Source organism: Rhipicephalus microplus, chromosome 10 (assembly GCF_043290135.1).
Source record: "Rhipicephalus microplus isolate Deutch F79 chromosome 10, USDA_Rmic, whole genome shotgun sequence".
Lineage (NCBI taxonomy): Eukaryota > Metazoa > Arthropoda > Arachnida > Ixodida > Ixodidae > Rhipicephalus > Rhipicephalus microplus.
The window spans coordinates 13,816,233-13,842,219 of NC_134709.1; the positions used below are offsets into that span (position 1 = coordinate 13,816,233).

A 25,987-nucleotide genomic window follows, 5' to 3' on the forward strand; every position below is an offset into this window, starting at 1 on the left:
GTTTTATAAACATCAGTCGCAACAAGCACGCTATGACGATTTTCGGTCCAAAGTTATGACAATTTTTGTGTCCGGCACAAAGACTGGGACAGACATTCTGCTGCGGTCCAATTGACGTTTGCTCAGTATAATTTCACACTAAAAAGCAATTCGAAATGTCGCAATGAGCTATTTCTATAGATAACAAAACCTGCGAGAACCAGCTCACCGTGAACCTGACTCTGATGACTCCGGAAAACCTGCGATGACTGTGGTGTGTGTAGGTCGTAATAAACGTCACTGAAGAAAGCCATTATCGAACGCCGGAGGAAATGCGCCATTATATGAACGTATACGCATGTGCAAACTTTCAGTACTATCTAATCTAATTTACTTGGTTTTTTCCAACTAACAAAGAATCAATTGTAAGTGTAAGCGTTGTGCTGTCTACTGCCTCTCTCCGCTTCTTCAGCGCACTAATTTTCTTGGTTTTTTTCCGACTAACAAAGAATCAATTGTAAGTGTAAGCGTTGTACTATTTACTGCCTCTCTCCGCTTCTTCAGCGCACTTCATCCTTCTTTTTAAACGTGAACTATACCTTGACTATACATATATTTTTTAGTAATCGTCTTCGTAGCCACTTCCTCGAGCAAGGCTTCAATTCGAGCGAATGCGGTATCAGGAACTCGCGGCAAACCCGAACCCCGCGACGTCTCCTGCCCAGCAGCTGCGCGCAGGAATGCGTGTTCAACCCTGTCGACGCCGCGGCAGGAACGCGGCGAAAAGGGGGGAACCGGCGTTCAAACCGCAAGGCTTAATGTCGTCCCGATAGCCGACCGCGCGGTGTGGGGTGGGCAACGCATACCAGGTGACGACAGGAGGGAAGTTTAGGAACGACTCGACGTGGTGGAGAGGCAGATATGGCGGTCGGTTCGAGAGGAGGGCGTATGAGAGAAAGTCGGTTTGGGATAGTTGAGGATCCCCCCCTCCCCAGCTCCCACAGTTTCGATTAATCTCATCGGTCATTGGAGATGCGAGAGAGGAGGTCGGAAGAATCGCTCCAATTCACTCCCCAGCTCCCCGACTCATTTCATCGCTCGCCCCCTCACCACAGACACTTCCAGTCTTCGCCACACCGATCGAAAGACCCGCTAGCTTCGTCAGAGAAGTTGGTTCATTTTCAACTCCGAGGAAGCGAAGGGCGGCGTGTGAGCTATTGAAACGAGAGAACGCCCTCAGGTGACGAAGGGAGGGGCGTCATCTGTCGCCCGCGGCTTGCGGCGGACGACGCAGTGGATGACATGTTTAATACTGCGGCAGTCTCGACAAAGCCACGCAGAGGAGCTTCAGGGAAGCCGCCGATGCGATGAATGCACGGGAGAAAATTGCAGTTCCGCCGACAAAGAACCGCTGGCGTGTGGCGCATTCGCAACGTCGTCTGCTTTGAAAAAGCAGACGACTCTTACGTTCAGCGACAGACGATGCCCGGCCGTGCTGCACCGGATACAGATTGCCGTAGACGTCACGTGTTCGAAGTGTCGTACACTTGCGCATTGGAAAAACCCAGACAGCCGGCGCGACGTGTCTCACTAGCGCCGTACACGTCCTCTACTTGTGGCGCGTTTGTATATAACGTCGCCTTCTGTGTAAAGGCGAGCGACGCTGAAGAAGTCTCCCCCCGAATACTGCAGAAGTCCACAATCGTCTGCTTTGGAAAGCAGACGACGACGACGCTTACTGGAAGTAGAGATGCGGACGCGCACGAAGTACTTCAAGTATCTGCCTCGAGTTCCAGCTTCAGCGATGGCTGCGCACCGTTTTAATGAGAACGCGGCTTATACTCGAGCCCCCCTTTCCATCTCTCCCGTTCCATCTCTCGCCCTCTCGTCAAGTATGTCCGGTCGTCTTGTTCCACATCCTCCTTTAAACGACCACGACGTTGACATCACGCTTTGGCGAGGAACGTGGTAGGACCCTGCGTGCATCGAACGAAGCCGAGCACTTGAGTTGAGCGCAGGGCTGAAAGGGGAAGCGAATGGCGCGGGCGAAAACCGTAGAAGAGGCTTCGCCTTTCGAGGGGTTTTCCTCCTGTGCCGAGCATTCGGTTGCGGATCTTCTCGAGAGCGGCCGGGCGCAGCTGCGCCCTTCTCCGGAGAATGCAGCCGTTGTTGGCTGCACGATCGAATCCTTTCTTCGAGGAAGTAGGAATACACACACACACAGCGCCTCCCCGTGGTCACTCTATTCCCCCTTCACCCTTCCTCAGACACACGCACTTTCCCGAACACTATTTCCGTTTTCTTTTTTTCGAACGAAAGTTATTTCTTCTGCCAACAAAGCAAAGGTCAGCGAGTCCGTCGTGTTCGATCCCAGCAAGCCTTTCTCTCTACGCTTCCATACGGCACTGAAAAAAAAAAATCCTGCGATAGCAATCAGGACTCTCTTTCTCTGTGACGCAGGATGGGTGGATCTGCCTCGATATTATTAATAATAATAATAATCATCGCACGACCTAGCGCTTCTCAATGCTTCGGATGAACGGTAGGTTACATGGCACGATGATGCCTTGCAAGTTTTGTTCACTAGCTCCTCTGCTCGCTGGTATAGGTGGAGCCACGTGTGTTGCTGTTGATGCCTACGTCATTCCACGGAGTTTTGTAGAATATTTACCGAAGGAAACTGTGGCGCTACAATCGTTAGGTCCCCATGGGTGTGATGGCTAGAACGCAAGGATTTGTCCACGACTCGCGGCATTGTTGCTGTGTTTTTGTATTTTGTTTCGGGGCAAGAAAACAGCACATTGTGAACCTTGCGAACGAAGTTGAAACGGTTCGTCTAAAAGGCGTCGAGATGATGAGGTGGGACGGCTGAACGCTTGACGAATTTTCGTCTTCGTCTTGCGAAAAACCGCCACACGATGCCACACAGAGCAGAAAGAACGGGTTAAGGTTAGGCAAATCCACCATTATCTTGCTGGTTTAAACTTCCAAGCTCTGCAACTGCCATAGAAACCCCAGTTTTTCCGCTAGCGTGTTATCGTGAAACTCTATGCGTCCTTCTACAAACGCTAATACGGCCGAGACTTCTGTTGTGGCAATGGTCCCGCCGCGGTGGTCTAGTGGCTAACGTACTCGGCTGCTGACCCGCAGGTCGCGGGTTCATATCCCGGCTGCGGCGGCTGCATTTCCGATGAAGGCGGAAATGTCGTAGGCCCGTGTGCTCAGATTTGGGTGCACGTTAAAGAACTCCAGGTGGTCAAAATTTCCGGAGTCCTCCACTACGGCGTCTCTCATAATCGTATGGTGGTTTTGGGACGTTAAACCCCACAAATCAATCAATCAATCAATCATCTGTTGTGGCAATGATAAGGTTGCTCACCGAGCACGCAGTGGTACTGCATCTCCAGGTACTTGAGAGTACCAGGACAGGGATCCCCGAAGAGACTGCTGGACACGTGCGTACCGCAACTTGACTTGTGTGCGCACCTGAAACGATTGAGAGCACTCAGTTGCAAAGGACTGCTGAAAACAACGCACAAGCAGACCAATCACATCCCATGAATACGCCAAAGCATTACGAGAAAGAACGGCGGCAGTTGTTAAGCAGCGATAACTATCATCATCAATTTATTTCATTTTGACATGTTGCTGTATAACGAGTGTATGGCTTTCCCATATAACATTTAATCCCAATGAGTGCGTTCAAGTGGGGTGTCTGAAGTACTTATGAATACTACAAAGCAAATAAAATGTTCCATTTTGAAGTGTTATAGAGTGCATACAGAGAATTCGGTCATTTCGTTTGTACAGCAATACCCCACCACCCTTTCTCATCAAGTATAGATTATATGACCTGAGAGATATGGGTGCCGCCATATTTGGCTGTTTGGTCGATGTTTTCTAGTTTTTGAATATTACGACGTGAATTAAAAAGGCCATGAAACATCGTGTGCACACACCGAACTGTTTTCATGCGAATGCGTCTACCGTAACGCTTTTCGTTTAGTAGTTAAAGATGCAAAATACAAACGTTGAGAGCCCAGCATAGCAACACTGAAACCCCTCCACACACACAAAAAAGTCTACAAAGACAAAGCGCTCTTCTTAGGCAAGCACTTCGAAGTTTCTTTTTCGGTCAGTTATGTTGATTGATCGGCGTTAACAACAATAGGAGTTGTAGGCTATCTATCCGTCAGCCTTTCTGCTGCAAGTAGCTGCCATCCACGGTGGCGAAAGATGCAATCAGGATGCGAGACGGTGCTTAAAAAAATTTTAGAAAAGGAAGCGCACTGAGTTTAAATTGAATAACGCAACTAGTGAGGTGACAAGTCAAGGCCAAAGGGTTGACTTCGACTTTCCGTAGCCTCGTTTCTCGATATAGGCGTCTCGTCAAAACAGAACAGCAGTACTTTTTCGTGTCTCCTTTTTCTTTTTTTCTTTCACGAGTTCATGCTCCCACCCAGACGTTCGTAACGAAAAGTCTCCACCGGTGGCGTCCCACCTGCCCCCCCACAAGCGACGACGCGAAAGAGGCTGATTTACAAGAAAGGCAGCCTCACCTGTCCTGCATGATGAGGAAGGACTTGTAGGACATGCAGTTTACGCTCCAGTCGAGCCGACCGAAGTCGTTGCAGATGCCGATGCTGAGCCGGCCGTAGTTGGCGCGAACCAGGTGAATCTGGTAGTTTTCCGGGCACGAGATGTTCAGCTCGCGACCTTCGCACGTGTACTCCGTCGTATACCGGATGCGCTCTGCGAGCAGAAGGGTTACGGAAACCTGTTAGAAAACGATACTACATCCTACCTGGACAGTGGTTTCAATCAATGTACAACGAGATGTTAGGGTTAGTTAGGTTTAATAAGTAAGCGAAGAGAAAGACGCATCAGACATCCAGGGGCAGAGAGGAACAGAGCTTATGCGTTATGTTTTGACTATGCTTGCTCTTGGGGAGCAAGAGGGGGGGGGGGGGAGCAGGCGAGAATTCGGAAGGGGGAGGCTCCAACCCATCCGTGCCCCCCCCCCCCCAACTGGTGCCCTCCCTGCAGATAGCCGATAGAAAACTCACAGGGTTCCTGATATATTGATTTAAAACGACTCTAAGGCGTCGTCGCAACTTCTCCGTGACGACTGTGGTAAGATATATCAGTTGCATCCCTAAGACGTAGGAATTACATTCAACCGAATATAGACAGGTGTTCTCATTATTGCAAGATAACGTCAAAAGAAACTATCAATACTCGGTAATGACTTTCGAACGGGAGAATGTTGCCAGTCGACGATGGCTCACTGAACGCGCCACCGCATCTCAAGCATCAAGAGGCATGCGGCACGTATGCGAGACAAATAACGATTTGAATGGGAAGGACAAGCGTCCTATAGTAATTGTTCCGTGCAACAACTGGCGCCCCCAGCCGGCCGGGAAGGTGGCGGAGACCACTCTCTCTTCTCTTAATCAAAGGCGACAGGTCGTTCCGCGGCTCAATAGGCCACGGCGCACGATTGTTTGCCATTGAGTACACACGCTACACACTCGAGAGAGGCCTGGCCTTTTTCGCTTTCACGCGCGTATCGTAACATCGCAGTCGATCACGACGCCGCGCGGAAGATTCCGCAGCCCGATTGCGCCACCATGCGAGAGAGGCGGGAACTACAAAGAACGGTGTTGCTGGATGCATAAGATGGAGGGGAGATGCGGGAGAGAAGACTATATAGGAAAGGGTATCGACCATTGAACGAACGGGTTATAATTACGCCTAGAGATACTTTCACGCGCTGTTGTCTGACCCGTTGTACAAGTATCGCAGTCGCTTCCCAGCTTTCTCTGCGAAACGACGTGTTTCTGTAGTTGCTGAACCGAACTGACGGGCTGTCCGCGGAGCGTGTTCCGTATAACACCATCATTTGACGTTATTGTTGTTGCTGTTGCTTTGAATGGCGTTGCGTATCGCCGCGTCGTTCGCAGTGAAGGGAATCGCAGTTGCGGTGAACGAGGAGCGGCTTGTTGCATAGTTCCGTTGTTCGGCGGGTGTAGATATTCAGCGATGGCCTACTTCATAGAGCTGCTGCGCCGCCCTGGTCCACTACGCGCTGTACAACCCGGGCTGGCGGAGTTGCAAGCCTGTCTTGACAAATTACGTGCACCGTTGAAACACAGAAGCAGGGTGCGTGCGGAAAGGCGAACGCAGGCGCGTGTTCGACAGCAATGCAGAGCTGCGTCTTCGCAGCGTCTGTTGAACAGCTTTTTCTCGTTTCTGCTCGTCTTGGCCTAATCTCTTGTAAGCGTCTCCTGTTTTGGGTTGCAAACCGGATACTCACGCCTAGTGAACCTATAGTGGAAGACACTCAGGTATACCTGAAAGTCTTCCACTTTTCCTGCAGTAATCCGTCAATAAAGTGTCTTTCAAATCGAGAAACTGCCTTGCCACAGTGAAGTGAACTCTGAAACTGATACCAGTCCTGCAGCTACTACCGCGCTGCACGCATTTACCTCGACGCGGTCGCGGCTTTAATGCATCACTGCTGCCCGTGCTAGCTGTCGGCTTCGTCTTACAGCTGCAGTCATTGGACACACGAGCGCCTATATTACTCTCGCACGGCACCAACCTGATCATGCAAGACGTGTATAATACAGAAAAGCGTCGATCTAACTCTCCCACACATCCTGGTTACGGCTGACCATTATTTATGCTACTTTATACTACACCATATCACGCTCATTTAGTTAGGCACGCTACGGCCATCAACTGCGCGCTGCGGTTTGCGATCACTCCGCTTCAGTAACGCCCCCTCGCGCCCCTGCCCGAAGCGACCCCATTGCATGTACAGCTTACGCGACCGCACCAAGCGCACACGCTATTTATATTAATTTTTTTCTGTTCTCGATTCTATGCGCACGCGCATACGATCATCTGTGATTCGATCAATATAACCACCACCTTGCTCTGTTGATGCATTCGCGATATGTATTCGAAACCGCACGAACAATCGGACGTTGCGCAAACTTTGATTTCCGCCTCCCAAACACACCGGAAGTAAGAAAAGGAAATAAAAAACACAAAAGTGGATCACGCTATAGCAACGATCTATGGCGTAGGCGGAAGCATCGTGATAGAGAGGGTGAGGAAACAGCGATCACTCTACAAGCGTCACCACACGCTCCCGCCGCTTCCTAAACGAAGTAACATCGCAATAAGGTGCAACTCACGATGTTCCAGCTTATACCGTACACGAGGACACCTAGCGGCCGGTAGAGGCGGCGACGATGAGACGCAAGACACGTACTAACGTACCGATCCACGCATAGTTATGGCCCCATTGGTCCAACAACTGCCGGATAGGTTAACGCGCATTAACGCACGAGCGATATAATGTAGCGGTGGAAGGGTTAGCACAGGTTCAACTGCGGACTACGCCGGCTGGGGGCGCTCAAAACGTTTGCAAAGCTCCGGAATTTTCAGTGTGTGGAATGAAGCGGTCAGCGATTGATGCAGACAAGGTATGTTGATAGCATTGATAAACCAGAAGCAGGGGATTAATATAAGCTCACTCAATGCAGGCGTAGATATATCAGTAGATCACAAAAATAAAGGATACAGCATAGAGAAAAAAGATAAATGAAGATGAATAGGATTCTAGAATGCATTTCATGAAATACGCGATTGTTAAAGCAGAGAGAGAGCTAGCTGGTCACGTTTCATCAACAGGTTTTGTGAAGCAGCGAGTTTACATGACAAGCATTTCAGCATGCATAGCTAATCGGTGGTCTAAAATAGCGATAGCAACACTAATAGCCGACCTCTTTGACGACCAAATTTGGCACGTGGAGAGGACACGTGGCGCCTGGCCATCACAAACTTCATTCTGGGTCAGCGGCCGATCTTCAAGCTACAGCGCCGCTGCTTCAGCACAGTCATTACAGTCAAAGAAAATTGGGGACAAAAGATGACCAGGCGATAGAGAGGGCGCTACAGGGCAAACTGATTCAGTGCCACGAGGCAACATGACGGAAGTGACTAACGGTTGTGGGCGTCCGAACGCTTTTTCTCTTTTTCGTAGCGAAGTGCGTACTTGGTTGTTTTAGTTTGTGTATACTCCTCTTTTTTTTTTTTGTTCGTGGTATGTAAGTGCATTCTTTCGTTACGCTCACTCCGACTAATCACATGCGTCCGCAAGCAAACACGCACTCTACGTTCATCGGGCATGCAGAAAAACGCGCCAGCCGTGACAGGTTGACCCCCATCGTCCTTGTCGTGGTCAAACGCTCAAACCCTCCCACGAACACACACACACAAACACAACGCACGGAGCGCACCCCGCGGCGTCTCCCAATGCACAAACGGCGAATTCTTTCGACCTGTCGACCCATTCTCAATCCGGTTCGCAAAGCGGCGGCGCGCGTCAAATCACGACGACCTGAAGTTTGTGGCTCCGAAAAAAAAAAAAAAAACAGCGCGGAAAAGCAGAACAGGAAACAATGCGTATAAACCTTAAATTTTATGAAAAAAATTGACATTGCGTTGTCTTTGTGCCCAATTCAGTTGGTAACAATGCTACTACAGTGGCCTTAAATAGGGTATTCGAGTTCGCTATATCACAACATGCCCCACCACATGTGCCACTGCTGGTTGACGCATGCGCACACGGGTGCACAGATGTGCTGACGGCGTTGTGTGCCCTTCTTTGTCGTTTCGCTCGCAGCTACAAACAAAAAAAAATGTACCGTTTCGATGATGTTATTATAACTTCCCGTTGTAGCCATCGTCTAACTCCTCCGGTCACACTGACGGGTTTGCTTTTTTTTCATTTCTACCTTTTATTTGCATTACCCTTCGCATTAGTCAGGGTCCAGAAATGCGTAATAGAAGGGGATGCCGACTGACCGAATAACGGCAAGCCTGGCTGGCACCCCAACCGAATCGAACATCCCAATCAAACATCGCCGTCACTCACTGTACGGCGGTGCGTGTGTGTGCTATGTCCACCGTGAAGTATACACACGCCACATAACGGCATCTTCAAAGAAGCCGTCCTGCTTGTCTTCCTTACTTCTTCAAACGGCGTTGTTCAATCAAACGATGACGGACTATTGACCGCTTAAGAACGAACAGACGAAGTACTATTGGCCTCGGATTGAAACGGCCGCTGCAACGGTCCCTTCACGTACAGCAGCCATGCTATCTTCTTCTTCTATTCCATTTTTTCAAACGCCGTTGTTCGAGGACAGCGATCTAAAACGATGACGCGCGATTGCGCGCGTAAGAATGCACTAAAGACTATTGGCTTCGGATTGAGACGGCCACTGTCATGGCTCGCGCGTCCCGCCTTGCGTTCAAATAGGTGCACCACGCTATTTAAAAGACAATGAAAGAGCGCATAAGCCCGCGGGCGCCCTTTACTGACTGGGTTATTACTGTACTATCATGTTTGTTATTGCTTCGCGCGCCAGGGGGCGTTTGCTTCGGTCGTTGCGCGCGCACAGTGCAGAGCGAATCGGGGTCACACATTGGAGCGGTCAGCACACCCTTTTGTCTCCGCGTTGCACTAGCGTGCTTCAGTATACGAGCCGGCAGCTCTTGTTTTTGTACCTGTCTACCGTTACAGTCTGCGGTATACTCCTAGCCGGCAGCTCTTGTCTTGTCCGTGTACCTGTCTACTGTTACAGTCTGCGGTACTCCTGTATCAAAGGGCTCCCTGCAAGCTCTGCGCTCGAATGACAAGGGCCGCGGAACCTCACGATCGAAGCGAACTAGATTACAGGCCAGACGCTGGTGCTGCCCTCTGTATCCAGCGCGAGCACGCTCTATCTATAGCGCGCCCCGCCGCGGTGGTCTAGTGGCTAAGGTACTCGGCTGCTGACCCGCAGGTCGCGGGTTCGAATCCCGGCTGCGGCGGCTGCATTTCCGATGGAGGCGGAAATGTTGTAGGCCCGTGTGCTCAGATTTGGGCGAACGTTAAAGAACCCCAGGTGGTCCAAATTTCCTGAGCCCTCCACTACGGCGTCTCCCATAATCATATTGTGGTTTTGGGACGTTAAACCCCACAAATCAAACATCAAATCTCTATCTATAGCGCGTACGATTGAGGCCTCGGATAACGGAATCCCCGAGTCAGTACGTTGGTACTAAGGCGTACCATGCTGCAAGTTTTTACAAGAGAAGTGTGCTTTTACAGACTTCCTTGGCAATATTGATTCGTGCCGACACGGATCGCGTTGCGGAAGAGTAGCATCTGTAGATCTTGGGACGTGTTCCGTAAAGCTTGAGTGAACTTGAATGTTATTTCTGCTGGTACTCCACCTGTCATCTTAGCGCACAAAAATGAAGCGGTAAGCAATACATCGTCACTCATGTGTACGTCACTTTGCTGTATGTGTATACTTTGTGCGCTAATGGATCAAATGCTTTAAGTGCACTGGCTGTAGCTGATCAATCGATTGATTCGGCTCCCGTAGTTCAGCTTCGAGAGCGCCCTATGAACCATCCTTGTTCGTTCCGAGCGTGAACGAGCTTCGCAACGACACTCTTATTTTTTTTCTTTATTTTTTCAGCTGTCTTTCACGACGAAAGACGCGCACACCAGGACCTGTAGTCGAACCTGTAACCTCGTGTGCACATGCAAAAAATAACCAAGAGTATTTCGAGGACGACGGCTTCCTGCCGCAATATGATGTTCTTGTCTGCGCTTACGTATTCATGCGCGTGTGAAGTATGTCCGTGGGACATCCCGCGAAGACCCCACCAGCATTAATTTAGAACGGATACGTACACCCGATTCGTGACCTGCGGAGGAGACGTAACGCCATACCACACCAGGGCGCTGTAGTCACGTGGGCTAAGCCCTCCATAAAGTCGTGCGGACTCCTGCCCTGCCTAGGACGTGCAGCTACGGTTGATGACCCCGTGCGTTCGTGCATGCCAACGCTGTCGTACAGCGTATACGCACATCCGCAAACATTCGAAAAGCTTTTACTTGTGCTGTCTTTTCTTTCTCCTTATGCGCTTTCTCGATCTAGCTCTCCTGTCGGCATGATCACGATCTTACAGAACACCTTCGTAAATAGCCTTAATGTACACATCACTTAATGCATGTTCAACGAAAGCTGCACTGAATACGGCGCCTTCATTTAAAAAAAACAAACAAAAAGAACTAGCGCTGTCACAAGATTTGAATGAAAAGCCCGGACCGGTTACGTGTACAAGTATACTGCATTCACACAGTCAGGGCTGCCGGTACCTCGCTTGCTGTATATGGCACTTTTGTCACTAAGTCCCAGCTTTTGGTTTCGGTTGTCGGCGGCATTCCGGCTCACCAACAAAGGCGGTACTAGTTTTCTTTTTTTTTTTTTTTTTTTTTTGCGGAGGACGGCACCGATCTAGAAGAAATTTCCTGCGGAGGGACAACGAGATTGGAACTCCTAGCGTTGCGTCTTGAATATGTTTCTCTTCGGATGATTGGGAGGGGGGTGGGGGGTGGAGAGAAACCGGAAACCCCGCCACCTCTTTTCCTTCCCTGCAGGGGGCGCACTTGCTCACTAAGGGCGGGAACTTAGAAACTTGTAAGCGCAGCCACAGCAATCGCAACTGCACTGCCAGTATGAACAGTTTATCTTGCATTATCATAGCACGCATGTTAACGGCAAACCTCTCCATTTTTCCACGGCGATACATGCGTTACCGCAATCACTGCCCCTACGAACCGAGTTCTATACGTACGCCGAGGCAAGTTCGCCATCCCGTCATTGTCTGTAACTGCGAGCGTTTGTTTATAACAACAGCCTCACTTGTCTTACGCCACTAAACCTTCCCGGTGATTAAACATCGTACTCCCGCTCTAATATGAAACAAGCGCGCATGTTACGCGCACACTTGATAAGGTCTCCCGCGCAGAGATAATTGCCGCGATAAAACTTCGTGTCACCTTTCGGTGTTACACAGCGCGATGCACTGTCGAGCGCGCGCGCGTGTTTATGCTTCTTCGGAAACTTGTTCCTCACAGTTTCGTTTTTTTTTTTCTCTCGCTGTCCGCTTTTCCTGCTAACGCCTCCAAAAGCAGGTCGCACAGTGTCACTGGATACGGCGCGCGGCCCTGCTACAACAGGCGGAGCTCTAGTAACGACGGTGCGCGGAAAAATAAGTACACAAAGAAGCTCTACCACACGAATCGCAAAAAGATGTACACGACGCGTGTAAAGCCCCGGTACACACGCTCACCCGATCCTCACGTCGTTTGAATCGCACATGACGGGCTAGCGCACCTAACGTCAGCGCCACTACCGTCAAGAGCAGAAGCAACGCCGCGGTATCAACATGAACAGGCGACAGCGGCATCGACTTGCGACGGGATAAAAAAAAAAAAGGAGGAGGAGGGGGGTGCCTGTACGGCACAACAACGCGTAGGCGTGAGAAGCGCGGCGTTTTCGCTAATTGTTCAAGTCATTAGGAAACTTCAGGCGCATCGCAGCGCGCGCACCCGCCAGCGTTGTCACCACACTCCGCCACAAGAGTGCGCGAACGGGCGGCGCCAGCGGCGGCCCCTGGCGGTGGGAAAGAAAAGTATAAAGGTGCGCGATGGCTTTGGCTGCGGCACGTGCCGCGCTGTCTGTTTCTTGTCGCTCTCGATTTTACGTGTGGGAAGTTACAAAAATATAAATAAATGAACAACAGAGTGTCAATCGAACGGAGTTCTATCTGCTACTACTGCGCAGAGAAGCAGGAACACCAGTGTGGTGCGATGGCGGATTTTCACGAGCGAACATACAGGTATACACTAAATGTTATAGCCTAGAGTTACTGCTAACGTTATAGAATATATGCTACCTTGAGGTGGCTCTCCAAATAAAGCCTATACACTAACTACAACATCCGTGCTTACCGAAACACCAGGTTTTTCGCGCTCTCGTGAATGACCAGACCAAACTGCACACCGGGATGGCAGCCAGTTGCCATCTGCACGCTTTGGGGCGTAGAACAAGTTCCAAATAAAACGCGGTAAGCATGCAAATGAGTGCGACATCCCAAGACACAAGCACGTCAGCACCAGCAGAAGCAGCAGCAAAAGCGATGCCTGAAGCCCAAGCTCGTAAAACTTGCTGTTAGCGCGCGCAGTCGGTTACAACACACACAAACGCCTGTCATGCCGGCAGAACGGAAATAGGAAGTGGGCGTAGTCGTTAGTTCCAAAGGATGGGAGAGAAAGAAAATAGCGGAAAAAGCGTAAAAAATCAGAGAAATAATAAAACCGTCGGGGTCTTTACCTCTGCCCAACTGGGGTGGCCTTATTGAATAGTTGGGTAGGGAAACTGAAACAAAACAAACAAACAAAGAAATAATAAACAAACGGATCGCAAAAAGCAACAACGAGACACGTTGGCGAAGCATTCTGCACAAAAAAAGTGCACACACCGCCGCGACAGAATAAAATGAACCACACTGGGAGCGCTCGGTCGGGACCAAGAGAGTGGGCACACGCTTAAGCCTGATCATTAGCGCCGCGAACACGTTGCCTATTGTGTGCTCGACATTCGTAGTGGGGGGTTGGAGCTTCGAACGAGATAATTTAAATAATAAATAAACGCATTGCTCCCCAAAAAAGTCGCACCACTTTTCAGTTCTAAAGTTCAGTGTTCCGTTTTCAGCGTTGGCTTCAGTTTCGCTTAGTTTCCATGTCACGGAACTTTAAACGCCGTACTTTCTAGCTGCGTGACGATGGTTTACAATAGTTTACAAGTTCTCAAGTTAGGTGGGCAACAGTGAGAAAGCGGTCTTCATCAACTAATGATCCATAATTTAGGTGACAAGCCGACCTGCAACACAACGGTTGGCTCATAATTAAACAAAAACTAAAGACAAAAAAGCACGTACCGTACAAGCCAAACTGATGAAGGTTTGCTACACATGTAAGCGCTAAACTACGCGTACTCAGCAGGTCAGGACGTTCTGTCATCGGGTTAACTTAATGCCCACATTTAGTCTAGATAACTAGGCGTTTTCTGTAGTAAGGTTAGACTAAAGTGCTGCGTTCTGGGGTCTCGATTTTTTTTTTTGTTCTCTTCTACGTGTGTTGACTTAATGAACATTCATAAGCGTCACAATAATTTCCAGCTACACTGTAGTCTCATGACCATGAGCCACTCTCGTTCCGCCCAGTTCTCGCGTTAACCAACAAGCATTCGCCAAGAAAAAAAAAACAGAACATCTGATACTCAAATGACTGAACGAAGTGACGCATTGTGAACAGAACAAACAGAAAAATCTAGAAACTACAGAAGCAGTTATTAAACCTGAATCTGCAAAGATGCCGCCAAAAACGAAACAGATTTTGCGACATCAGGCAAGCGCAGAGCGCTCGATGCATATTTTTCCATGTGTGTTTCTCATGAGCGTTATCAACGTAACTGTCATTCTCTCCCCCCCCCCCCCCAAAAAAAATGTAACCTTATACAACAGACACTTTGTACCCCATTTTAGATAAAGTTCTAAAATACCATTATGACACTGGTCTTCATGCAGTAATCTCAGTTGTGAACAACAATAAAAATTATCAAGATGTTTGAAAACAAGCATGCACGGGTCGGAGAATCCACGACCTGTCACGCAGCAGCGAGGAACAGACGACAGATCTACTTTACATGCGTGATTACCTGCCGTAAATGACATTCTTCAAGGCAAATGTGTGGAAGAAGGCAGAAAGGCAAGACTCCAAGAAAAACACCACTTTGAAACAGAACTTATACTAAGTTTACCATCCATTTATACTCCACTTATACTCCCATGCTGTGGGCATGTCAATGTTTCACGCCGAGGACCGAGGCTTCGCGGTAGTGACCTGGCATCTCTTCCCAACGCCATCAGGCGGAATCAGAAGCAACAGATCTAGCACGGGAGTAATGACATACACGGAAGTCCCATTCGACCTACAAAACAACTTTCTGACGTCACGAATGCGGAGCGAATAACAACAACAAAAAAGCGGGGAAGACGTCTGAACAGGCTAATTCTAGACCGGCGATCATCTCCTGGTGCAAGACGCTTGGGGGCCCCACTGACATCAAATCCCGAAGTGACCGATGGCAACTACTGATCCACGCGTTACACTGCTCCCCATAGTCTCGTCTTTCGGTCCCTCCCGTAAGATCTGCACAACAAGTACGAGTTACGTACGTGTACCGAATCGGCACGTCAACGTCACTCACAGTACGACGCACCGACAGTCAGACGACGTTCAAAACGCATAGTACGAGGCATTACGACGCGGATGCGCCGAGACGGGAACACCGTCGTCAACGCTTATAGGTAGATGCGAAAGAGTGATAACTTAAACACAAGGCACGAGGACGAGTTGCCTTTGCGTGAGAAGAGAACGCTACACGGAATAGCGTGCGTGCGGCACTTGTTCCGTAAAGGATAGACACACCTTGACACGACTAAACGGCGCGGCAAAACGACGAGACAATTGTATGCTGTGCTCGCAAAAAACAAAAACAAAAAAGGAAAATTGAACGCGAGGTGCCTTCGCGCGATGCCATCGATCAAACGAGTGCGCAGACACCAGTTTTGCTTATGCGGGAAAATGTGGGACAAAGCCAACCGATGGCTGGTATTACACGCACGTATACTCAGCACGCGGATGTCGGCCGCGCCTGAACGTATGCCGCGGCTTTAAAAGACGGCGGGGGGGTATACAACACGCATGTTTTGTGGGAACGTATACATATGCGAATCGACGCCGGACCGGCGACGAAGGACGTGGCATTGTTCGCGCTTGGCTGGATTAAGCTATTTCGTTGAGGTAAAGTTTATTCAAGGACGTTAAATCGGGTATAGAGCAATGCGACGCTGGATGCAAGATCACCTCCAACCCCCCCCCCACCCCCCACCCCCAATATTATAAGGTGACCCCTCCTCAAATGGTCAGTATATAAACGCTTCCAGCAGCTCGCTGCTTTTCACACACCAACGCAATACGGTGTCGACTGCACGGATTCGCTTGAAACCCGAGTACACCGCGAGATTCGCGGATTAATACACACTGCACCACCATTCGCACTTGCGTGGGGAACCGGTGAACTAACCGTGTACGAGAACATAACCGGAATCCAAACATGGCGTGCCCGATGTAACTCGAATAATGAACGCAATCGCTTTCTAGAAGGGAACCGCATTTTCTAGTCTCATAATTAGAATTTAGGGACTTAACATCCTAAAACAACGATATGATTACGAGAGACACCGTAGTGTAAAACTACGGAAATGTTCACCACCTGGGGTTCTTTAACGTGCACCTATATCTAAGGAAATTGGCCTCGAGCATTCTCAGCTCCACCGGAAATGCCGGCCGCCGCGGCCAGCATTCGATCTCACGACCTCTGGCTCAGCAGTCGACCACCACAACACCTATAAGCCCACCGCGGCAGGGCATTTTCTAGTCTACGACACTGATTTCGAACTTCACACGACCTATTAAAGAACCCGCAGGGCGCGGTCACTTTTTAAATGGTCAGCGGCCGCAATGCTACGCCTACACAGCATCGAGACCAGGGCGACTGACCACGCAACTCCCATGCAGGCTATGTCGACACGCAGAAAGCGAAAAGCCCGGCGTCGACGCGGACCAGCCAAGCGAGAAACCGAACGGGCATAAACGCGGCGAGCATTCCAGTCCCATCCTATTTGAGTCGGCCGGTGTCTGTTTTCCTCTCTTTTTCCCATAGAGGAAAAGCACCAGCCCAGCCGTCGTCTCTCCTCGCGAAGCAACGGTACAAAACTATAGACACACACAACGCAGCCGAGACGTATCGCTGACCCACACAAGGCGTCCGGCGAGTCGCGAACAATGCGCGATTGTTGAGCAGCCTGGAAGAGGAGGAAAAGGATCCACTTTGCGTCTCGTCGAAGCGGGCGATAGCCATTCTCTCTCTCTCTCTCATTCTAGCCTCTTTAACTCACTTGGCCGGGCTCTTTTTGAGATCGAAGGCTCCGGTCAAACGGTAAAGCCTTCGGTAGATGTACGATGGTGCTGGTGTGGGGGAGTAGATGTGCACCCGCTGTATTGTACACGCCTTCCTAGACTCACCACACGGAGCAGCTTCCTTCATGCTTGCGGCGGAAAAAGCGGTCAAAGCTTTCTCCGATTGAGAGAGAGATAGACAGGGACGAGAGGGAGGGCGTTAGATGCTCTTTTATTCGTGGGAGTGGTTGGACCAGGCGAACAGATATTTCGTTTTGAGAACAGAGGCCGAGCGGCCGCACCGCTTCGTAATGAATCTCTGTCACGTGGTTTCACGTCAGCCTTTCCTCTTTTGTTTTTTTAGCGCATCGAGCATGCTTCAACTGTATATAAGTTGAACGATAAGACGCGGTATCTAATGAAGGTAAACACGGGTTTATGTCATTTGCTTCGATACGGCATTTATACCGTTGGGTTCATACCGCTTGCTTTGACATTATCGGGGATAATAAAGTACGTAGCAAGCAACTGCACGAGGTCTATATCGGAATGCCCGGAATTTTACATGCAGGAACTGCGATATTATAACAAAGCGTGCCGCATTAGCGGGCTCAGGAAATTTCGATCATCTGGTGTTCATGGGCGGGCACGGACATCGCACAGTTACACGGGCCCATGGCATATCGCCTCCATTCGGCATGCTACCGCCACGGCCGGAATCGAACCCACGACCTTCTGGTGAGCACCGTAACCAGTATTTCACCAAGGCTGACTAATCCGTGAGGTCAAGACGATTGTGTGGGTTAGCGGATAACGATAAACGAGCCTCTGGGGGGGGGGGGGAGGGGGGTATTTTAAATCAAAAGAAAAGTGGGCCCCGTAACTGTCTCTCATGGGGAGGACAGCTCAACAGCAGCTCACGAGGGGTGGGGGTAAGGATGGATTAAAAGATGGGATTAAAAGGTATAGAGAGAGAGGAAGGAGAAAGCGAGGCGCAGGGACAGCGACACACGGAAGTAAGGAGAAGATAGGAAAGATGGACACGGTCGCAAAAGTCCGAGGACGGGACACCACTCGGCGAGAGCTCTTGTCGGCGCCAGGAGATGGCGTAGGGCGAGCCCAGTCGGCCAGACCTGCGCTGTCGTCGGAGATAGCGGGGGCACAACCGGCTGGCCCGAAATCCAGCGAGCGAGTAAGCCTCTGACCTGCGGTTACCACCGCAATATATACAGGCAGACATTTAACGCGAACCACGTGGAATGTGCATTACCGGCGCCAATGTATGGCCCGGAGTTGTGACACAGCCTCCGAAATCCCATGATACGGCAACCAATCTCGGACGTATAGTGGTGCGTGGCCTTGCGTCACCTTTGCGCAGTACTGCGCCTGCCACAAAGCGCCATTTCCCAACGCCTTCTCGCTTTTCCCGGGCAGTCTCCATTCTGGTATCGAGGCAATAGACCACACTTAACAGTTTATCGGAACAGGAAGGTCGCGAACTCCCGCCTATAGCACGGTATATACTCCCCGCTCGGCCTCGGAGAGTCGGGCGAGCACTATCTTATCTCCAAACGGACGTTGGAGCAAGGAAAAAAAAAAGAAACATTACGCAATGACGCAGCAGCGACGACGAAAACGACGGTATACGTCACGAGAAACGGACACACAAGTCCGCGCGGGAAAACGTTGCGTCACGAAAAAAGAACAAATAGAGTGAACGCAAGCGCACCTTACACAAACACACGCACACACACTTTCTTTGAAAACAACGGCGGAGCACGGACATAAATCCTTGTACCAAAGCGACACAAATCGCGAAGGCACAGCCGATAAGGAAATAGCGCCGGGGTCGGCAAAGGCGAGCGACAACGGGAATAAAAAGCACACAAATATAAAGCCGAGAAGGCGGTTGACGCCGAGGTGAGAGAAGAAGCGTACTTCTACAACCGCGAAGAACTTACCGAGAGTTGAGAAAGTTCCGATAGAAAAAGAACAAAGAAAGACAGAAAGGATTGTTCCACGGGTGGGTCGCGAGGTGCGCTCATTTCGACTCCGGCGGCCTCGCTTCTCATGCTCGCTCACCCTTACGGTTCATTTCCTGGCGCGCCTTAGCCAAGCCGGAAATTAATGGGCGGGCAAGAGAGAATGCGGACGCAAGGAGGCGAGAGATCCGCCGCCACGGTGGTATAGAAGCCCCGTTAAAAGTCGTTCGCTTTAACCGGGAAAGCGAATGAGCCGGGAAGGTTAAGACGGGGGGGCGCCGGCCGGCGGGTTTCTGGGAACGCGCGATATATAGATGTGCCATACAGCGACGTACAGTCTCGGTATAAGGGGGTCTGCTCACACCTTCTACAGAAGGCGCCGAGTAGGTGGCGCCCCTATCGGTAGACGAGATCGGTAGCCACCTCGGAAAGTCATCCAAGACGGAAAGTCATCCAGTGCCTTCCCAGATACGTTTCTAGAAGCACCTTCTCCCCCATTATTTCCAAATGGACGCTGTCGTGAGGAGAACAGAGGGCTTCGAACGAAAGAGGAGATAGGGGATAGGCGTGAGAGATGGGAGCGGGTGAGAGTCGTGTTCGTCGGAAGTCGCGAATTAGCGAGGAATTTCGGACGATACCCTCGCCCCCCCCCCTCTTGTGCCCCCTCCCAAACTCTTCTTTGTTTGCAGTAAAAGGACCCTCGCCCGCCACCTCTTGTACCCTGCAATCAGTGTATCGCCCTGGGATAACGAGTGCGAGAATCCGTGTAATGATAAGTGTATCCCGAACAATCGCTTCGGAGCTGAGCGCGCTATGCGTCATCGCTTCCGGACTGCTAATTGACGTTCGTGCCAAACTCTGAGCCTGAATACTTGAGCTATGCGTCTCTCCACTGCTTACGAGCCGACTACAGAAGCCATTCTTTTCAGTACTCGAAAGAGTGGCTATTCGGCAAGAAAAAATGCTTCCCATGCTAGTCTTTATACAGCTGTAAAACTTTGCAGTGGAGCTGAGCTTGAAGTTTTTTTACGTGTTCAAACCATGACGCAATTATGAAGCACTTTGTGAAGGCGTAGTCCGTATTTATAACGACCGCGCAAGGTTCTTCAACGTGAGCAAAATAAATGTAAACTAGCATTTTTATTCTTATTACAATTTTATTTTTTTATTGTGGCGCCGTATTAATGGAGCTACCTCGTTGAAAATCCAGCGCGCGTCTTCGGAACTAGCAGCGCAACACCTCAGCCGCTAAAATCGACCACTGCATTGAGTAAGGTGAAAAAAGAAAAAGAAAATGAAGAAAGGAAACACCGGTGAGTTAATTCTTGTACTTCAAGGTCACCTGTTGCAACACTCCATTATACGCTTTCTTAAATCACCCTCATTATACTTCGCTATTTCAGAAAGGCTGATACAAAGACTTCAGCCGCAGGACGTCGGTGAGCGATGATGATGGAATAGGACCGGTGCCAACGGGTCTTGTTCGCATTCGCCAATGGCGGGTCAGTACGTACAACTCTGTGAAACAGCCCGCCTAACGAAAAAACACCGGCACATTGACTTCCCCCCAAAAGCAGCAGCGAAGTGTCAACGGCCCTAAGGCACCAACGAAAAGGCTGTGTTTCTCCTGTGAGAACAACGCTCTCAATAAGTACAGCTATAGGCTCTCTGTATACGGTGTACACCGGCGGGAACATGCCTTTCTCGGCGTTTTCTATTAAAACAAGTCTGTTGTGCGAGAGCGTGTGTGTCCTCCATTTCGGTGTGCCCGGGACAAACAAGGTCCCGCCGATCGAGATAAGATCAACAAATACCGCCGCGGGGTTCGCGAGGAGGAGAGCGAGGATGGTGAGGGGAAGAGGATACAAGCGGCCCGCAGTGCTGGGCCGCTTGTATACGGATCTCGCGGTATACTCTCGGTGAACAACGCCCCGCAGACTGCGAACGACCGCGACTAATTTGGACGATAAACAAAATCGCAGAGCTCGCTGCGCCGAGCCTCGTCCGCTCTGCACCAGAGTACCTCCATTCCACCAAGCCCGAACAAGCAGAGCCTGAACAGATGCGACGCTACTGAGCAAACGAGTCACTGAGGAAAATAAAATAAAAGGAAGGGTGTCACCTAACGTCGCTTTTTCGGTGTGTCCCGGACCTGTCGACAGCCAAGTGATGTTCAGGAAAAGTTCGAACTTCATTCGCCGCTGGCGTTGTTGGTAACGTGACAACGGTAAATGAGTTGTACCCGTTGTATTTTGATATCAGCCCTTATATCAGTAATATGAGATGCAGTAATATAGATTGGTCGTTTAATTGTTTTTTGCGAAGCAGCAACATCAGTAATAACGTGAGGAGTGATATCACTATTATCAGATACGGTGATAGCAGCTGGTCGTTAAATGAATTTGTTGAACTTCTTGGATGTCAAATACCAGAATACAAACAGGATGTAAATAAAAATAACATCTATCGGTAAAAAAAAAAAAGGTTGTTTCAAAGTCGAGAGGAAACTGAAACTTCAGCAAAAGATATGAAAGGCGACATCTTCCCGGCTGATTTGCACATATGAAAAACAAAACAAAAAACTGTCGATTCTTATTAAATAATCTAGATACACCGAAGTTCAATGTAGTGGAACTTGAAAACGCAGTGAGATATTAGCTACATTGGATATGGAACTACCAGCCACATCGCCGCAATCTTTGGCAGACTACACTTATAGTCTACAAGATTGTCCTCGATGCAACTACAGTGGTTACCGTAGTAGCGGTTACGTAGCAGTTACCGTGCTCGGCTGTTACTGCTCAGTCGTTAACAAACTGTTACTCTTGTGACGAGTACGGCTTTCGAACGTTATACTGACACCCGACCTTTCAAAAACTATACGTAACAGTCGACGCCCCTTCACTTAAGCCTTGCCACTCATAAGCGCAGATGTCCACTTAAAGTATACCTTCTCTGCTGAACGTGAATGCTTTGCACACGACGTTCGTCATTCACGTTTTGTTGACCGAGCTTGAACGGGCCGGGCTCAAATCTGTGACAGGGTTGCCAGAAAACGTATCGCAAGTGTTTCCCCTTATGCACGCACGTTTCACAGTGTACGCACTTTGAACCACGGTTGGCTCGAGCCTGGCACCACCACCACGTGGAAAACACCGAATGCTTCTTCTGACGCACGCAAAATACACTTTTTTATTCTTTATCCCTTTTTTTTCAGTCCTCGAGTGAATAAGAAAGCACTCAAAAACCGTTTGGAGGTCTGGCGAGGACAGAAGAATAACATCCGTCTCTGCTTCACTTACTGTGCGCTAAACTTCTCCAGAGAAAAAAAAAAACGCGTTTCTGCGGCGTGCATACGCTCGCGGACATGCTTGAAATAAAAAAAAAATTTAAAGAGACAAATACAAAGGCATTTCAGAAGCGAGTTAAGTTTACACGCATCTTTTTTGCACCTCCCCGCGCAGCGGTGGAAGCGCGAGGTGACGTCTTGCCGAGATTTGGCGTGACAGCACTCTCGGAGTACGGGGGGAGTCTTGACGCGCAGGAGAGGACAGCTCGAAATGTTGAACTTGATCTCGAAGCTTCTCGCGAGAATGGCAACACGACGAGAGAGATTCGCTCTCAGGGGGGCTCGCGAGGTGCAAAGAGTGCTTCTTTGCACAGACTCCTCGGACGCGAGTATGGGAGGGGGGGTGGGGGGTGCTTTTATAACGTACACACCTACGACAGGGTCCGGTGGCGTATACGCGGGCACTTATTCTTTCCACGTCCACTGTCAAACACGGGAGAGAGAGCGCGGGATTTTGACACGACGCGCAGCTGGCACCTCTTAGTTGTAGTATGCGGCATCAGTGTGTGTATACGAGGCCGGATAGCCGAGTGCGAAACGACGTCTCGCTTTGATCGAATGCAAACGTCGAATGCAGACGATAAGCCCTCCCGAAAAGCAGACGACGCGGTACACTGGCAGACGACGCCCGCGAGCGTCAGGAGCTTCCGGGATGGTGCCTCGACGTATTCAGTGTCAGCGCTGAATGATCTCACAATATCTTTGTTAAATCTTCTGAGCTGTCACACGTTAGGATTCGTTCTTTGTGTCGTTGTTTGTTTCAGATGAATTATACGCGGGAGCTCCGTACAAAAGCGACAATACGAGTTACGGATACAAAAAATAAGACGGAGGAACAAACGACAGTTTGCCGGGTATTGCGAGTCAATCCAATCCACCAACTAGATTCAGAAGTCATGGCAATATGAATGTCAAACAAGAAGATAGAGTACGTAAGAGGGAATACATAGCACATATTTTTTTTTTTCGATTTCATCTGACCCGAGAAGAGACCAGCTGCAAACTACGAAAAGTTATGTCAAACGCATCGGCGCAGGTGTGACCTCTGAAGCGGCGCATCGTTGAAGCCGACATCTGGTGAGAGGGGACAAAAAATGACCAGTCGAGAAAAAGGACAGCGAGAATTCATTCCAGCCGACAGCTCATTTTTGTGGTCTGCATCACGATGGGTATCATTGGCGTTGGCGGGTCAACTCGAAGAACAAAAGTGACGAAAGAATCGGGATAACCAGTGCCTTCTCTTCTCAGCCGTTTCAAAAAGAGCAACATTCAAGAAGTGTACAAAAGATGCGACTAACTAAGTGCCCGTGATGTCCACAGGCAGTTACGCTTCTCAATTTGCAAAGCAAATCTCTGCGGAGATAAAAACGTCCGCCCAATCGGCTCCGCAAATGCAAGTCGCAAGTGCGCATGCAAAACTATAGAGTGTTCGACCTCTTTCATTCGATCGCTCCCCGTCTAACACTGTGTACAACATCGCACAAAAGGAAATAGGCGCGACGAAGTGTATATATCAACCGCAACGTGAATGGCGTTAGGCCAAACGTGAATGCCCCTATAGTTTCGAGCGCACGCTGCAATAATGGCCATTGTCTTCGGAAAGAATCGGACTGACACGCGCACCATCGGGTTCGACAGAATAGACAAGATCTCCGAAATAGACTGAGACTCAAAGTGAATATGAGGCTCGTTGTCTATACAGCGGGGCGCGTTGCGTAACGCGTGCCGTGTCACTGCCTGCATAGAAAACCGTCGAAAGCACGGCGCATGCGCGACATGTGCGTCGCGTCCTTCTTCCCTTTGTTTCAAAACACTGGACAGCCGGCTCCCGCCGTAATCACGCCCACTAAAGCCGGCCGTGCCTTCGCAGGCGTCGGCGGCGACGGGGCTAATTGCCTCGCGAGTAGACGGCGCTTGAAGAAAGATGCGCTTCACGAGGAAGTAGGCCTACAGCATACGTGGGTACGTACACACGGTACCGCTGACGGCGGCCCCGGATTGCCTTGAAGCGGCGCGCGTGAACGCATCGCCGGGCTTCGTCCGCACAAGCGCTCGAAGGCTTTCCGGTCGCATTCCCAAACGTGTGCGGGCTGACCCTTTGAAATGAGCTCTGGAAGGACGGGCGTGCAAAACACACAGTGTATGTCGTATGCAGACTTGAAAGACGTACAAACGTTGTGTCGTCTGCAACTGTATAACGATCGCACTTGCAGAAGTGCTAGCAGACGATCTTACGAACGTGAGCAGACCAATAACGCTGCTGCGTCGTCTGCAACCGCACGCGCAGAATTGCAGCAGACGATCTTACGAACGTGAGCCGGCGTCTGCAGCGCCGTCTACAGATGCGACGAGCGAACGCGCACTGCACGCGTTGCTTGCTCGACGACGAACTCATTTGCATTCGTCGATGCAGCGTTATACGCTTGCACGTTGCTTCCCGAGGTCGCCACGGTTCAAGAGGGTGCGCGATTAGAAAAATGACTACACCGCTTCGAAGTGCAAGGAGGCTTATGGGAGGGAGGGGAATAACTAAGCGACTTGATTGACTCCGCACGACGCAAAACTCCCCGTCTGCTCTCAACAGGCTTGTTGCTGCGACGCTCGCGGCTGGAGGAAGATCTCCGGCTGCGGTTGGCCTTGTCCACGTATCGATAGCGTCGTCGTGGGGGTCGTGTTCAGTCGAGCGAAGCGAATCGACTGCGGGGATTCGTATAATGTTTCGAGAGCTCAGCGTGCGCTGCGATCTTTCTCGTTGATAAACCAGAATGTGGATATACGTTGGGAGGTCAGCAGCGCGGCTGTGGGTAATCCTTTAGGCGCGAGTACGAATGACATATGCCCGCCTGACACCCCCCCCCCCTCCTTCCCCCTCCCACCCCGCCTTCAGTATTTCCCAGAGAGGGATCGATCGTTATTGTACATCACTCGATTCGATCAAAAGATAATTCGATTCGATAAGACGCATAGGACAATGCCCGTATCAACATCGAGTCCGAACCGACACGACGAAGGTAGATTTACGGCGCATAATGGAAGTCCGACCACTCCCCAATTCACAATAAAATCTTCCGAGAACTATCAAGACGATAGTTGACTCAGTCGATTTTTGTTGCGTGCAAACCTAACTCCCGCCTCGGGCGCACCTGACAGTCAGGCAACAAGCGCCACAATCCACAAAATAAAAAAAAAATAAAACCTCACGGAGACGCACGCCTCGCTTGTTTCAGCGATCAACCACCTCATTATATACCTCCGGTTACAGAACGTCCGAGAATACGTAATGGTTTGCGACGTGCTACCGTCGACTCCACGAAGATCCCATTTAGAGCGATAACTCGACAGGTCCCAAGTCATCCATCACCGCTAGACCACACACATCTCCGCGGACGCAAGAACATTTTCTTTACAAACGATGCCCTATGTGTGCAGGTCCCTTCCCCCCCTTTCACCCCCTCCCCCAAACCACCCCACGCATTCTTTGTGAGGCTTCAGTGAAAAATGACGGCGCCGTCCGAATCAAACGTGCAAGTCATGCGACCTGCATTAACAAGTGGACGGAAGAAGGCAGCACGGACTGCTGCATACAAAACCGTGCAGCTTTAATGCATTCGCATGAGCTTATACGTTGGCCGCTGGTAAGACCATACAAGTCTCGCGTGTTCACGCGAAGATTCGCGAGGGGAACACCGCGTGGCGGAGGTAGATAACATCGCCCGCGCATGCGTGGAATGG

The 25,987-nt window shown here is 50.2% G+C and overlaps 1 protein-coding gene across 5 annotated transcripts in view; it reads right to left on the reverse strand.

Moving 5' to 3' along the window:
• LOC119181497 (latrophilin Cirl) overlaps positions 1-25,987 on the reverse strand; it is a 721,750-nt gene that overhangs the window by 39,540 nt on the left and 656,223 nt on the right. For 4 of the 5 annotated variants that reach the window (XM_075875081.1, XM_075875080.1, XM_075875079.1 and 1 more), the window contains 3 exons: positions 13,233-13,277; positions 4,539-4,731; positions 3,359-3,465 (listed from right to left, as the gene is read on the reverse strand). In XM_075875081.1, coding sequence (XP_075731196.1) covers positions 3,359-3,465; positions 4,539-4,731; positions 13,233-13,277 — 345 coding nt within the window. The remainder of the gene's footprint in view (positions 1-3,358; positions 3,466-4,538; positions 4,732-13,232; positions 13,278-25,987) is intronic. The other variant, XM_075875082.1, reaches the window with a different exon arrangement.